At 39.8% G+C, this 15,343-nt stretch overlaps 1 protein-coding gene across 1 annotated transcript in view; it reads left to right on the top strand.

Annotated features, from left to right (window-relative positions):
* Positions 1-14,996, top strand: part of nrn1la (neuritin 1-like a) — a 72,105-nt gene extending 57,109 nt beyond the window's left edge. The window contains exon 3 of the mRNA XM_051383344.1: positions 7,242-14,996. Coding sequence (XP_051239304.1) covers positions 7,242-7,539 — 298 coding nt within the window. The 3' untranslated portion in view covers positions 7,540-14,996. The remainder of the gene's footprint in view (positions 1-7,241) is intronic.
* Positions 14,997-15,343: the final 347 nt, after the last annotated feature.

Here is a 15,343-nt window from a genome sequence, read left to right as displayed (position 1 = left end):
ACGGACTTTATGACCACTTCAGGGGTTGAGAGTCAACACTTTTTTCCGTCTTTCTTGTTTATAGTGCTGGTAAATCTCAATGAGTTATACTTCGGAGCTCATAGTTGCCATTAAATGAACCAAACAATAGAACTGTTAAGAACAACTGATCTAACCATGTGCAGCACGTTCATACTGGCAGAAGTTTAAACATTTATATTTGTGTAGGCGATCAACTGGCTTTAAGAGGTTTTATACATCCAGATAATTTATAGAAAATCATGAGGCCTCTTTTGGAGACCTGTAGCCACACCAGGCTAGTAAAGGAGAATTGTGTCTATTTGGGACCCTGCTTAAAATACTTATGATGTAGGGTGCACCACAAGGTATAAATACAGCAGAGCAAATGCACAAGTTACTATGAGAATATTTTAAAGTGATATTAGAAATCACAGACTAGAATGTGGTATTTTAAGTAGTGCAGTATTTATTATAACTTATTATTAGTCATTGTTTTTTATGATCCAGCAGGCAATGTCTGTAGTGATACTTCCTCAGTGAGTGGGGAAGAGGGCCCACAAACAAAGCTCCACCCCCCTTCCCTCAGTAGACCCCCCCAACACCCCTTCACCCTATCTTCTTTCACAGCAGCCTTTTGATTTGCCTTTATATTTATATCCTCTACAGATTTAGATAAGGCCATTCATGCTTCCATTGCATCTCATTGCAGCGTCTCTATTCCTATCCCTGCCTCAGTTTGAAGTCACTTTCAGCTATACAGCTCATTTAGGATGCAGCAGTTAGGATTTCCACGGCTGCCAAACAAAGACTCCAAAATATTCCCAAGTTCTGCACCTCTTTCTGGTTATCGTGTAGATTTAGAAAATGATTTAAAGCTGCAAGAAGGAAGAGTTTTAGTAGTTTTTTTTTTATTTTTACCAAAAAAAGCTGTCACATACAAGAAAGTGGGATTATAGATCTGTAAAAGCTTCTGGTTCTACATGAAATCTATTGTTTAACGTGTATAAAAATAGTCATTTTCAGTTTAAGCCTTTACTGCTGAGATACTGCAGCTGCTAGATCAAGTATTGTGTGAGTGCAAAATAGAACAATTTCTTTCTCTTTAACAAGGTGAAGGAAGCCTTCTTCAAGCACGTCAACCCGGTAACCCTGATGAAGGCCACTGCAGCTGAAGTGTGATGATTTTAATATAAAAGCTTTGTCAAACTCTTGCTCAAGAATAGCTGAATTATTTTCATTTCTATGCTTCTCACAACTTGCTGGAGCTTAGAGGCATGCGACAGTTTTTTTTTTTAACCTTTTAGTACATCAACCTTGGACAGAATAGTCACGATGCTTTCTGTAGGATCTGAAAAAAGAGCCACATAATTGATGTTTTAGCTTTTACATCCATGTGGTTATTTCCAGCTCTGATGTAAAAGATGATTGTGAAGCTATATTTGTGGAATGTTCTTAGGTAGTTTGGTACTATAATGACTCATGAATCTAAAAGTATTATAAGTAATGGTGTGGTAAAATGGAAATACAAATAAAGTAATCAGAATTAGAGTAATCTAGTCCTCATTTACAGACTTGTTGTGTTTATACTCATGCTTTAATAACAAGTTGGAAGTTTAGCAGTGGTGATGCTGAAGTCATGCGAGTGTGGTCTAGTTCGTTTATACCCTAACGTTAGTTTTTGACTTCTGGCGTTTGCATTTACGCTTCAAAAATCATAAAAGTGGTGTCATCTGTGAAGCTTATTTCACTGAACAGAACATGTAGGTATCATCAACCTTTGTTTGCCACAGAGTTTCAGTGTCTAATGGAAAAATGCCACCCGCTTTCTGTTGAATGAAGAAGCAGCCTACTCTGCTCTCTACTTTGACTTTGGTGCACTCTGCAGCTCATTATCTTGATCTACTGCCAATTTATTGTCCTCTGTTCTATTTGAATATTCACTTTTAATGTACTGTAATTTAATAATCTAATTTGATGAATATACTCACTATGATTTGCCCAATGTTTTCTACTCCACTGTATTTTTCTGCTCTGTATCCTGTCATACTTTAATTGAGTATCTTCCTACCTTTCCTGGCCCCATTTTTAGGGCCCAAATTTCCAGAGACCCCTGATTAATCGGATGGCTGATTAATCATCTGGCATTTTGAGATAATCAGCATCAGCTGAGGCAAAATAACGAGGCAGATAAACAAAAAAAATGTTTTCAGACACATCTGCAGGCAGCCTCGTCACTGTGGCTGCTGTGCAACAATGTCAGTGCTCCCTCTTGTCAGTTTTGGGAGGTGGTGAAAAGTTGGTTTCGAGTCCTGTACTTTAACTCTCATGCATCCTGCTGTAAACATTTGCCTGAATTTCCTATAGAATAGAATTATGCATGACCCTTCTTTTTTTGATATCAGCATTATATATCAGCCAACGACAGCTCTCTAAATGTGAAAACCTATATTGGTCAACCACTACCTGACAGTGATTCTAAATAAATCAGGGAGTCCAGAGCTAGATAGGTGTCAAATATTTACTGTTTTAAGGCCACATATATGCGGGGGTGTTTCCAGACTTTTTTTGACTGGGTTGACATCAAGTATGTGTCTCAGATCATTCGCAATTTATGTAATTCAAATACTGTTAATGGACCCTACATTCACGTACACTAGGTGAAAATAACACATTTATAGCACATGCCCAAAAGACCGATAGAACCCATTGTCATTCAGATATATTGAGGTCAGAGGTCAAATGTATCTTGAAACTGTCTGATCTTCTGCATTTACACATCAACTAACTCCTTGTGAAGTCTTGACCCCATAGTTAAAAACCCTAAGTCATTCTTCTCAGATGTGCGAGGTGCAGTGTCACTGGAGTTGAACATACTGCACCTTTCTGTTCCTCGTGTTCCCTATTATCTCTCGTGCTACTCTGCTGTGTTTCACTCTTCTCCTCACTTGCACTCCAGTGCCTTCTCCAATTTCCTGAAACAACTTTGTTTAGCTAAGTGTTTTAAATATTGCCCCATATGTCAGCAAATGTATCTTGTGACATAGAGCCATGAGCACCCAGATGACCATATTGCTGTGTACAGTAATTTCAAGTAAAAAAAAAAAACAACGAAAAATAAGCCCAGAACTGGGGTTTGGAGGTTTTTGGATGTCAGCAGCAGCATGTTAGCTGCAGAACAGACATACTCTCCGGAGGTTTTATTATTGTGAAAGCAGCTGGTTGTCTGTCAGTGTCCTCAGTGTGTTTTTGCTGTCTCTGCACCACCTGTGACTTGAGCAAAGACCCACACACCTACGCCCAAACACACACACACACACACACACACACACACACACACACACACACTGCAGGAAGACCCACACAAACACTGCACCACTGCACATGACAGCATTTCTCTCTCTTTCTGACTTTGTCATCCTCTAGCTGTCTCTTAGACACACTCTTACACGTACACACACGCACACACTCAGGTACACAGATGATAGCCAGATGCTGGCACCCCACAGCCCCCACCCCATCATCAGCTGCTCCTCCCACAGCAGCAGGTAAGCAGACGTCCTCCTCCAGCAGCGTTCTGTCAGAGGTGGACCACTGGAGTGTTTAAGACCTGGGCACAGGCCAAACACACACACACAGACACACATGCAGAGTCATCAAGGGAGGCCAGGCCTGCAGCGGTGATGGTTGCTGTTCATTTTATAAAGCTGCATGTGGGTGTGTTCATGAGCGTGTCTTCCTCACTGTGTCGACACAGTCACAAAATTGATTGCATAAGTGGCTAAAGATGGGTTTAAAGAACTGATATATGTGTACAGTATGTGACAGCAAAGAGGGAAGATGACTGGAATCTGTCAGATGGAAATAGAAAATATGTATGTCTGTGTGCTTGCGTTTCTGTACTTATGATCAGAAGCAAATGTCCTCAAAATGACACACAGCACAGATAAGATATATCCTCCAAACTGAGCAAATGTTCTCACTTCTTACTTTTTTAAGGGATTTTGTAAGCGATATGATTCAGGGGTTCAATTTAGGTGAGAATTACAGCTACACTTTACAAGATTAGTAATGATACAAACCTTCGGGGCATCGCAGAGTAGGACTGCAGCAAAGGAGAGCGTCGCATCCCATCAGGATTTATCTTATTTGTCTGAATTAGATTCTGGTGATCAATCCCTCTCTAACTACAGTGAACTAAACTGCTAAACTGCTCCATTCAGAGGCAGCTGGACTCACCAACAATACATTCAATCTTTGTCTCTCTTGTGTACCTTTCCTTTGGTATCCCACGTTGAATTGAAGAAGATTGATTTTGCTGTTCAAATGAACACGACCAAACTGTGCAAAGCTGCCTTTTGTGTTACTGAAAGATGTTGATATGGGTAAAGTAACAGTCCTGGTGTTTGACGAAAAAGAACTCTGATCAGAAGTTTGATATTAGTTTCAGTTTAAGTATAAGCAGCCGATCGAAAAAGAATTCCCATCAGCCCTCCAGCTGTAAATTTGAGATATTATATATATTATATATTGAATTTCTCAAAGCCAGCGTATATATGGCTGCAAAGCTATTAATGCAGTTACATTTAGTAAAATTCAATATTTATACAAATGCAATTGATTCAATATATATATTCAGCTAGCTAAACACTTCATCTGCAAATACCTAACTCAACAAAAATAGTTCAAGATTTCCTGTATTAAAAAACAGTGTGTTTAGTGGCATCTAGCGATGTAGTTGCAGATTGCAATTCACTCACTTCACCCTCCCTTGCCAAGGGTTATGGATATGGCTATATAACCGATAACTGCTGTAACCATTATGGTCATGGCAACACGTTCAGATGCAGCCTTCACACTTTGCTACATTTTTGCTTTAACTTGTTATATTTTTCACCACTATTGCAGAGGCACGTTTTACCTGTGACAGAAATATACTCCTCAGCATTGGAAAAAGAAGTACAGGGATTATGTTAAAGGACCAGTGTGTTGGATTTAGTGGCATCTTGTGGTGTAGTTGCAACCTCCTCGCTTTACCCTCCCTTTCCAAGCACAAAGGGGAAACTACGGTGGCTGCGAAACGCACGAAAAATGCGAGCAGCCCTATCTTCAGCCAGTGTTTGTTTTATCTATCTGAGCTATTATCAGAAAAACAATATATATATCAATATGTTTCATTACATGCTTTATGAAAATTCATGCAATTAACAATCTTACTGTAACACTTAAACAAAGTAACTCATCAGAGGGATGTGCCCCTTTCATAAGTTACTTTTTACATGCTCCATAGCACAGCTCAGACTAACTGCTGTTAGACAACAGTCATCACTTTAGAAATAATTCCATACTGAAATGTACACATTTACATCTTTTTTTTATGAAAACTCAAAGAATAACAGAATTTTCAGACTGATTTAATATTTAAAAAATAATGGCGGAAGCTGTATTTTTTTCTGCTTCCAGTGTTTGCGCTAGTTGACCATCGCTGAGTCACAACCCCTTACTTACTGTTAAGCTTTTGGTTTTGGGCTTTTGGCTACCACGGAAGGCCACCCACTCTCTCTGTAGATAAAAACCTCATTCTAACGTATCCAAATCGCAATTTTTTTATCGTGAGATTAACGTTCTTTTTGGCCTAGCACACTTTGTAGTTTTTTTCACATGCTGTTGCAACAACTAGTAACGTTAGAAAAACTACAACACCACACAGATCTAGCTAGACCGGAAACAAAACAACAGGCACACCGCACACACTTGTTTAAGAGTAGTAGATGTTACGTTTTGAGTGGATGGCGAGCGCGAGACGCCGAAATGGATGCCAGTAATATTCTGAATGGAAAGTTTACTTTTAAAAAGTTGCCAAATGGTTCCATTGACAAGACCAAAGTGATCTGTGTGCTTTGTCGTTGTGAACTGAGCTATCATCGCAGCACGTCCAGTCTGAAATACCACTTGATGGCCAAGCACACAGCTGATGCCAATTCTCCGCCCCCTCGTCAAAGCCAGGCGACAATGGATGATTATTCAATAAAAACAACATTTGCACAAAGCAAGCTGATCCACTTTTCCATGTTGATAAGAGTATTACAATGAGAAAAAATAATGGGACAAAAAGAAATCAAGGGACATTTAGAATAGATAAAAATGTGCAATTAATTGTGAGTTAACTATGACATTAATGCGATTAATCACGATTAAATATTTTAATCGTTTGACAGCACTACTATGAATTTTATATGCCATTTTTGACAATAGCTCCTATATGTTACACACTGGACAATATAGGACAAAAATACATGTATTGTGCATTAGCATGACATAAATGCAAGCTCCTCTGTTCTGAAAGTGCTGGTCCTCATGGTATTGATCATATGCAACATTTTGTTTGTGTTAAAGTCCTGTAAGTGTTCCGTGTCAGGCAAATGTTGAACAGAGCCATCTGCTTACTCCACCAGCCCTCCCTCTTTCTTCTTCTAGTTAATACTCAGCCAGTATTTCCTCAGAGACAACTTAGCCAGCACATTCACGATGAGAGAAAGAATTAGCAGCCAATTACAGTCAAGACAGACTCAGCTTTGGATGTGGAGCTTGAAGGTTATTAGAATAAAGTTTAAAGCTGTGTTTCACTAAAAGAATATGTTTATATCCAAGAGAGCTCTCTGTAAGATTACTTCCTTCTTTACTCTGTTTTTCTGTTTTTTTCCCCTTATTGTTACTCTTCTCAGGACTAAGAAAGTGTTTTGCTTCTGATGGATATAACACAGCAGTGATTCAACACCCAGTTCATGACAGCCTTTCCATTCCCTGAACTAATGAAGGTTTTTCCACGTTTCAGTCTAACCCACAGGGCGACCTTTGCTCTCGGAGCAGTGAAGATCAGCAGATGGTCTCTTGGCAACTGCAAAAAGAAGTCAAGGGGCCAAACAAACAGATTGAATTTGATTTTCTCAGTGAAAGGACTAATGCTTCACTGTCACTACATCTTTATCAGTTATTTTCAGAGCTGTTTGTTTAATCACTGTTGTGATTTTAATTCAAGCTGTCCAATATTTTTTTTTTTACCAGATTATGGGAAGGATTTTACTATTTTCCAATGTAAACTGTTGTTATGACTTACTATAAGCTTTTTACTCATTTGTTTTTTTGCTTTTTACAAGTTCTGGCTTTTCACGTTGTGTGTTCCAAGTCAGATCTGAAGGTGCCCTCATGTCTCTTCATCTGTCTCCTCCTCCTTTTTTCCATAGGTCATGGGATGAGTTCCATGACTGCGCCAACGTAGCAATGGCCGGCTGTCCAGAAGAAGCGGCGGCTGTCTGGGAATCTCTCCGCCAGGAATCCAAGAAGATGCAGTTCTCCGGAAACTTGTATGACATGTGCTCCAACCGCAACAACCACCCGGTGGCTTCAGTCTCCCCGCACGGCTCACCCAATCAGGAAGAGATCAACCAGGAGTCTCTAAGAGGGCGCGCAGATCATCCGGCAGGCTGCTTCCACCTTCTCGCCCTACTGTCTCCTCTGCTGCTGCTGTTGCTTTGGATATAACTACCCTAAAAAAAATGGGACTAGTGTGAATAGATATAAACTTTGTGTATTTTTTCTCCCACAAGTCCATAGACTTTCCACTGTTTCTTTCCTCTGCTCTGCCAGGGGTTGAATATTTCTAACTGCATGTTCAGAGGCCCGGCAGTCTTTTTGATAATGTATCTTTAAACTGCCTGTGCCGTTTCATGCATATTCTCTGCCTCTTAATTAGTCTCTCTGTTGGACTCACACACACAATTCATACAGAGATACACAACCACGGTGCATACAGGCCTGCAAACACATACATAGTTAAACAGATGCATACAGCAGCCTTGTGTCATCTGTCTTTATCCCCCAACTCCCTACATTTAGTTAGTATGTGCTTGTATATGACGGTTCCAGGGGGAGTCTGTCTAACTGACTGTAATAAGAGAGAAACAATAATATCCTACTTGATAAATATGAAGTGATGAAGAGGCCAGATGCCACCAAAAGCAAGATTTTCCTCAAAAACACCTGTGCCCAACGCACAGTTAAAGACACAGTGAAATAAACATACATTTTCAAAGCTTATCCGTTCTGCGTTAATTGTTCGGTTACCTCTTGCTGTCTGTCAAATATACATAAAACAGCATTTTCAAGTATTTGAGTGCCTAGCTAATCCCTACCATCTACACTTAAAGGACCAGTGTGTAGGATGTTTAGTGGTATCTAATGGTGATAGCAACTGTATTTGTTGATCTAGGAAAGAGAACAGGCTGTGAAGTGTGTAGCAGAAACTAGGGGGCCGGCAAAATGTGAAAATTCAAGTCCCCATCTAGAGCCAGTGTTTGGTTTGTCTGTTCTGGCCTACAATAGAAACATAGCGATTCAACATGGCAGCCTCCGTAAAGAGGACCCGCTCTTTCTGTAGATAAATATGGCTCATTCTAAGGTAACAAAAACATAACAATTCTTATTTTCAGGTGATTATACACTAATGAACAGATACCTATCAATATTATATTCAATTTCTTCCAGTAGATCCACCTAAATGCTACACACTGGACCTTTAACTGCACTTTGTATTAGCTCATGAGTTGAAGCCTAGTAGCTGAGAGGGGTGAGCGATTGGATATCAGTTGGCAAAAACGTTTACATTTTTATTTCCAAAAGTGCGTGGTTACAGTGTAATTTAGTCATTTTTCCTTTGTCACTTCCTGATCTAACAACATGGATTAACACATTGTGGGTGCAGCTCCAAATCACCATGCTTCTCCAGACACTCCATGCTTGCTAAGCCACACTCACTTTTTCAATCACTCCCCAAATTAGAGCAAATCCCTACCTGCATTTTTCTGAGTGAGAAGTACATCACATTACAGAAGCTTAAGTGACATTTCACTGGGTCCTTAATGATTTTGATTGCTATCAAACAAAAAAGGTCTTGAAGAGCCATTATTGGTTGTTTAAATCTCACAAATCAAAGTACAAATGCAGTTTGGAGTTCAGTCTGTTTTTTGAGACTAGAGGGTTTTTTAAATTCTCCCTTCAAGGATTAATATTAACTAAATTTAGTTTCTCCCAAGAATCCTGGCTCAGTATAATGTACAAATACTAACGTAATTTGGGGTATCACTAGAAAAAGCTCAAGGCCCTAGAACAAAAAATGGATTAGGACTTCCGCCAACTGCTGACAACTCTCCTCCAAATAAAAAAACTATTGGGTGCTCAAAAAGACGTACATTGTCTCCCTGAGTACAAGTTCTTAGCTATGGCATGTACAGAACTGTAAATTGGCTACGGGGGTACAGATATGTCTGTAACTGCTTTGGGATGCAGTAACATTGTTTTGGATGGTATGAAAATTAGTTTTTTTAGCTGTGTTTGAGAAACAACATCATCTAAGGGAATCTAAAATATCAATGTCATCAAGCTGGGAATAAGGGCTCTTGCAATTTGTCTTCATACTGAATATGTACTGTCGCCCCATAGGATCAAATAAGGCCACAAAAACTGAATAAATTAAAGGCGATGAAGGCACATTTGCATTCAGTCTCAACTGCAGTACTGGAAAATTCTCTGAAGTCCTTTGAACTCTAAAATTAGACTCTCTAGAAAACTAGACCATATATAAGTAAATTAGATGTAAAGGTCCAGTGTGTGGGCTTCAGTGGCATCTAGCAGTGTAGTCTCAGAATGAAACCCCCCTTGCTTTACCCCCCAACCCAAGCACGAAGGAGAAACTACGGGGGCCCAAAAACATGTGAAAAACGTCAACGCTCCTGTCTACAGTCAGTTTGTCCACACTGAGCTACTGTGGAAACATGGTGGTCGGTAGATAAAAGGTAATTATACACTTATGAAAGCATACCTATAAATATTATTTTCCAGTTCTGCCAATAGATCCTCCTAAATGTTTCATACTGGACCTTTAAGAAAAGTATATCTTTTTTGAAGAAATATATTTACTGAGAGACAAAAATATAGATAGAGAAAACATAGAACATACAATTTTTATTCTTTTATTCTGAAAATTACATTGCGCAAAAATGTTTCTTATTTCCCGAAAAAGCATAACAGCTTCCTCTGAAGCTGCTGCAGCAACATGAGTTGTGAGCTAGTTAAAGTGAAGTGCACTTGAGTTGTTTTTATTTGGTGCTTTACCAGGAATGAAATCCTCTGGGGCCCCTCCTTGGCATCCTGCACTGTACCCTTACAGTATGGGACCAATATGTTCTCCAGTCAGAATCAAGATCCTCTTGCATGCCAAGTGTATTTCATGCTCCAGGAGTCGTAGTTTGGCCCTGCAGGCCCGCTGAAGCTGCTTGTTATTCTAAGTGGCTGTGGGTAACAGTTGTTTCTGTCTGGCCCAGGATCAGAAATACTATCAGATTAGAGACAGACTGAGAGAGAGAGATGAGTACACCTGGAAAACAAACACCATTCTGCCTAGTTGAAGATTGAATCCACCTGTCTAGCAGCGAGTGTTTTACACAGGGGGCTTTAGATTGTAGTTTTACTTTTTTTTCTTCATATAAAATGAATCAAAGCTGGGCCGACTTTAAAGAGTTGTGCTAGAATGTGAAAAAGCACAAAACAAAATGCTTAAAGGCTGCAACAATACGCACCCTTTATGAGAAGTGGAAATAAATAAAAATGTATTTGACAAAGAGATCCAAAGTGTTTCACCACAACTGATTGAGCCTGTCTACCTTGCCAGTGGCAAGTTCGTTAGACACACCTACAGAGCTGTGTTAAACAGAGGTATGGCAAGTGGATCTGGAGACGTATCTGATTTGGTTTGTGACCTCAATGTCAAAAGTGGAATTCATTTATTATATTCCATTTATTTAAATATGTCGTTATTTTTGTCACACAGAAGCTCTGAGAGAAATAAAGCTTTGACCAATTTTACATCTTGACCCCGGATTTAAATGACTGGGATGTCGAGAATAAACCCTGGAGCTGATTGGCAGAGGCTAAAGGAACTGAGCAGAAATAAAGAGAGGACTCTTACAAAATGAAAAAATAAAAACCTCCAATCAGCCCACAGCTATTTCTTTACATAAGGGACTTAGCCCAGAGATATGCTTGGATGGTTTAAAGAAGCTGCTGTAGTTTTGAACTTTAATTAAACTGACAGAATTAGCAATTAGAGGCCTCAGTGGCTGATTCACCAAGGTGCAGCAATTTGAAAGCAATCTCCGCAGAGCTCAGATAAGATGCTGTCACTTGAGGCTAAATCTGAGAAAACCATAAACTTGAGGCTACATAGGAAAATCAGATTGGATGTGCTTGTATAAATACAGGCCTATAGCGGGTTCAGTCATCATAACCTCACCGATAGCTTTGTTTTTATGGGAAAATAACTGCTTCAGATTAGATTTTAATGTCTGCTTTGCGCAGAGGTACTCTAAAACACGAAAAAAAACCTCACAAAATCTCTTTTATGAGAAGATATGTTTCATGTAAGGCAGGTGGACAAATGCAATTTGGTGGTGGTTTTCAATAACGCTGTGGGGTAATGCAACGTTATTGACCAGAGCAGAGCAGGGAATTATTTTCCAGCACTGCGTTTGGGACTGTACATCTCTTCGCCTCCAGCAAAAGCTTGGTGCTCAGACAAATAGGTTAAATTGGACAGAAACGACTACAGGAGAAAGGGAAACATTCTTAAACACCAATACATCATTGTCACATTAATGGTCCAGTATATTTGGTGTTATGACTGCAAACAAATGCCAGAGACGATTGGTAGCCTCTGTATCATGCAGTTGTTAGCCCTAATGCTCCTTCACATGAAGACATTTTACATAAACCCTCTGCTTCATGTCACAACAAAGATGTTGCGACTTGCAGTTTCTCCCTCCTCCGCAAGACTCTTAGTTTGCTCTTTCTCTACGGGATAGGATAAATATGTTTACGGCTGGGGTTTGATAGCATTTTATTGAATTCAAGACCTTTCAAATCCCTTATCAAAGATGCCGATTCCTGAAATTCAAAGTGACAGTGTCTGTGACAAAGTTTTGGTCACGCTAAGCTGCAAAAACACAGTCCACTGGCAGTCATGGTCTTACAGAGTGGTGTTTCTTTTGGAGATACGTAAAGAATAAAAATCAAAGAGGTGCCAGTACCTTCATTCAGCACAACCCTAACCCTAAACACAACATAACCCTAATTCTTCAGCAGCAGCAAATTTATTTTAAGGACATTTTCAGTGCTTAGTGTCAAGCCAGCTACGTGTTTACATGGAGACACAGTTACACAGGCCTTTGGGAGTACCTCACCAGCATTGCTGTATGCAGGGTTTTAGAAATAATGAGGTCCAAAAACTGTACTTGCTGGGGGGGTTTGGGGGCATCAAAGTAATTCTTTTTAGGCAATTATTTCCCAACTTTTATTGTATACCACTCAAAAAAATGGAGGTCCAGTGACCTCAGTGGTGGGTACAGCGATGCTCACCAGTAAGAGTACTCATGTGGACAAATAACAGTAGTGGCGGTACTTAGTACCAGTGAGTACTGGTCCATTTCAGACACTGCATAAGTCTAATATTTCCCCAAATGTTGGACACTTACTTTAAAGCACATAATACCTTATTGCAGTGGTCAAACCAACAGAGAGAAGAGGAGTCACTAAGAGGACATCAAATATTCTGTCCATTTGCCGACTAACAGCACTCTCGCCAGCAACTTCGAGTGTGAACAAACACAAGTTAGGCTGGGAGAGAGCCGTGGCAGATGGCAATAGTGAAAAATGCATGACATTTTGACCAGAGGGTCTGAGTTGAACAGCAAGGATTAGACTAGAGACACAACAGACAGACACACTCTCACCTGGGAACCAGATTCATATACTCGCCCACAGCAAGTGGCTGCAAAGGACAGTGTTTTCAGACTAAAACCTCAAACTTGCGACCTCCCAGTTTTAATAACTGATAAGACAAAAGAGAAATGACTAGAGGCTAAAAAAACTTGGGAAAGTACAAGATAAGTATGGCCCTGACCTGTGTACTTCATTGAAGATGCATTTTGTGAAGACTGAAGAGGGTGATGATAGTAAATAATTCTAAAAAGTAGTTAAATACATCTAAATGCCTCCTCACTCTGTCACACACACACACACACACACACACACACACACACACACACACACACACACACACACACACACACACACACTCACTCAGATGGATTGAAACAGCTATTTTTAAATGTGGGAAGTCAAATCATTGTTTTGTTACAAGAAACAAAAAGACTGACAATGAGTTGGGTCACATCACTGTGTATAGTGTGAATAATTGCAGCTCTATGAATATCAATGTACTGTATATAGCAGTAATATATTTCATATGTGTATAGATAATGTCCTATATGCCCTGCAAGTGCTACTTTTAAAGCTTTAACATTTTCTATTAGTTGTGCTTTACACCTTATCCTCATTATTCATAGCCCCATGATGCCCTGCATGAAGTATGGGCTCAAACTCCTTTCACTGAACTGTAAGCTGCGAGGATTAGCAAAATGCTAAAGATGTGAAAAAAAGGAAAAAGTTCAGTGAACGAAGCCCCTTATAGAGAACTAAAGTGAAACTTTTTGAAACAGAAGTCACAACACATCATTCAAAATCCCATCAACATTTTTAACTACGCTCGCAACTACAGATCCAGCCCTGGAACACAGCCTTTCTCAACAGTCATGTTGTCATTTCTGTTTTTTAGCAGCATTAAACAAACACCATTACCCACAATCCGCAGAATGTTACGAACTAAAAATCACGGCTCAACAAAAGACGAAAGTCCTCAGTTGAGAAGAGAGCTTTGAAGAATTTTATGGCTATGAATAAAACCAAGTTACAGTGACATGAATATTCACCAGATGTGAAGTGACACTTTGGTTCTAATCCACACATGGTATCATGGGGCTAGGAATAAGGTGTATTGGTTGAGTAGAATAAACATACTGTGTTGTTTAAAATGACTAGTCTAACAGCAATCTAAATCCTGTCACATACTGGATTTCCACCTTAAGTCAAATGCACAGTAAACTGAAAAAAAACCCCAAAAAACAACTCAACATAAACTCTATAGAGAAATATATAACTGGATTGTTTGTCCCTTTCTCACTATGTATCGCAGATGGTGATTGTTTGTCTTTGTTCAAGGTTGTGTGCAAGTGTGTGTGCGTGAGAGAGAGAGAGATCAAATATCTCACTGTGGTGTAAATTAGCTTGTTGAATTAATCATTCATCCACACAACATGCTGTACATTTCATTGTTACTGATTAAACCCCTCTTCTCTGCCGCTTTCCGACCCAAATGTCGCTCCCTAAATGTGTTTGTTTGCAGAAGTAGCATGCAGTACTGAACGTTCTTTGCTTTATGTGTGAGAAACAGAGTAGCAGGACTAAAGCCATTGTGTACATGTACGACCCTGTGACACATATGGTAAACTCCATACATACATCACACACCTACAATATGTGAAGCTGAGAGATGAAAAAATCCGGTCTGGCTTTAAAGTGGCGTTGCTGTTGCTGCTTCTGGCTTCTCATCAAACAGAATGGAGATCCAAACATCTGGGATCATGGATGAAGGATGGACATTTCCAGGGATGAAAGCATGAAGCTACAGAACTGAAGCTCTGTGCACATATAGATAACATAGCTGTACTTTTCTGTGGACATAAACAAAAGCTCTGCATTGTATATCAATACATTCAGTGAAGAATCTTTTCAAATGGTGCAGACTCAGCATTTTCTGCTCTCCAAAAGAACTTTTGAAGAATTTCTGTATTTGTCCTTGGCTGTTTTTCCGTTATGTCTGCTTTTCTCCAACCTTTTCTCTTTGCTTCCTTTGTTTCTTTGCCCTTCGTGTCCATCAATCTCTCTGCTCCTCTTACAGGTATTTTCTCTGTCCCTCCATCCTTCTATCCATCCATATGTAGTAGGTTTTGCTACCTTTATAGAAAATCATTAAACTGGTGCTGAATGACTGCCTGACTAATTGAGTGTGTTCATATTGCTCTCTAATATTTAAATCAGTGTTTCTGGGCAGAGGATTAAGTAGCTTGGAGTGAAAACAAGGTTATACTAAAAAAAAGGGAGGTAACACCAATCTAACCAACCATTAGCAGTTGCAGTCACACTGTGTGTCTGTCAGCTCGACTGACAGTCATTAGAAGCACATTCATGGCCATTTGTAAAAGGGTCTGTGGGGGAGTGTCAGGCTACGGCTACATAGCAGGCCACAGTCTGAACAGTATGGAGAGGTTTTATAGGAGCAGGTGGCCCACTCCCCACCTTTGGTTGGTCGCCACCCACTATTCCCATTACACAGTAC

The sequence above is a fragment of the Dicentrarchus labrax genome, unplaced genomic scaffold, assembly GCF_905237075.1.
Source record: "Dicentrarchus labrax unplaced genomic scaffold, dlabrax2021, whole genome shotgun sequence".
Classification (NCBI taxonomy): Eukaryota; Metazoa; Chordata; class Actinopteri; family Moronidae; genus Dicentrarchus; species Dicentrarchus labrax.
This window is presented reverse-complemented; position numbering and strand designations above follow the sequence as displayed.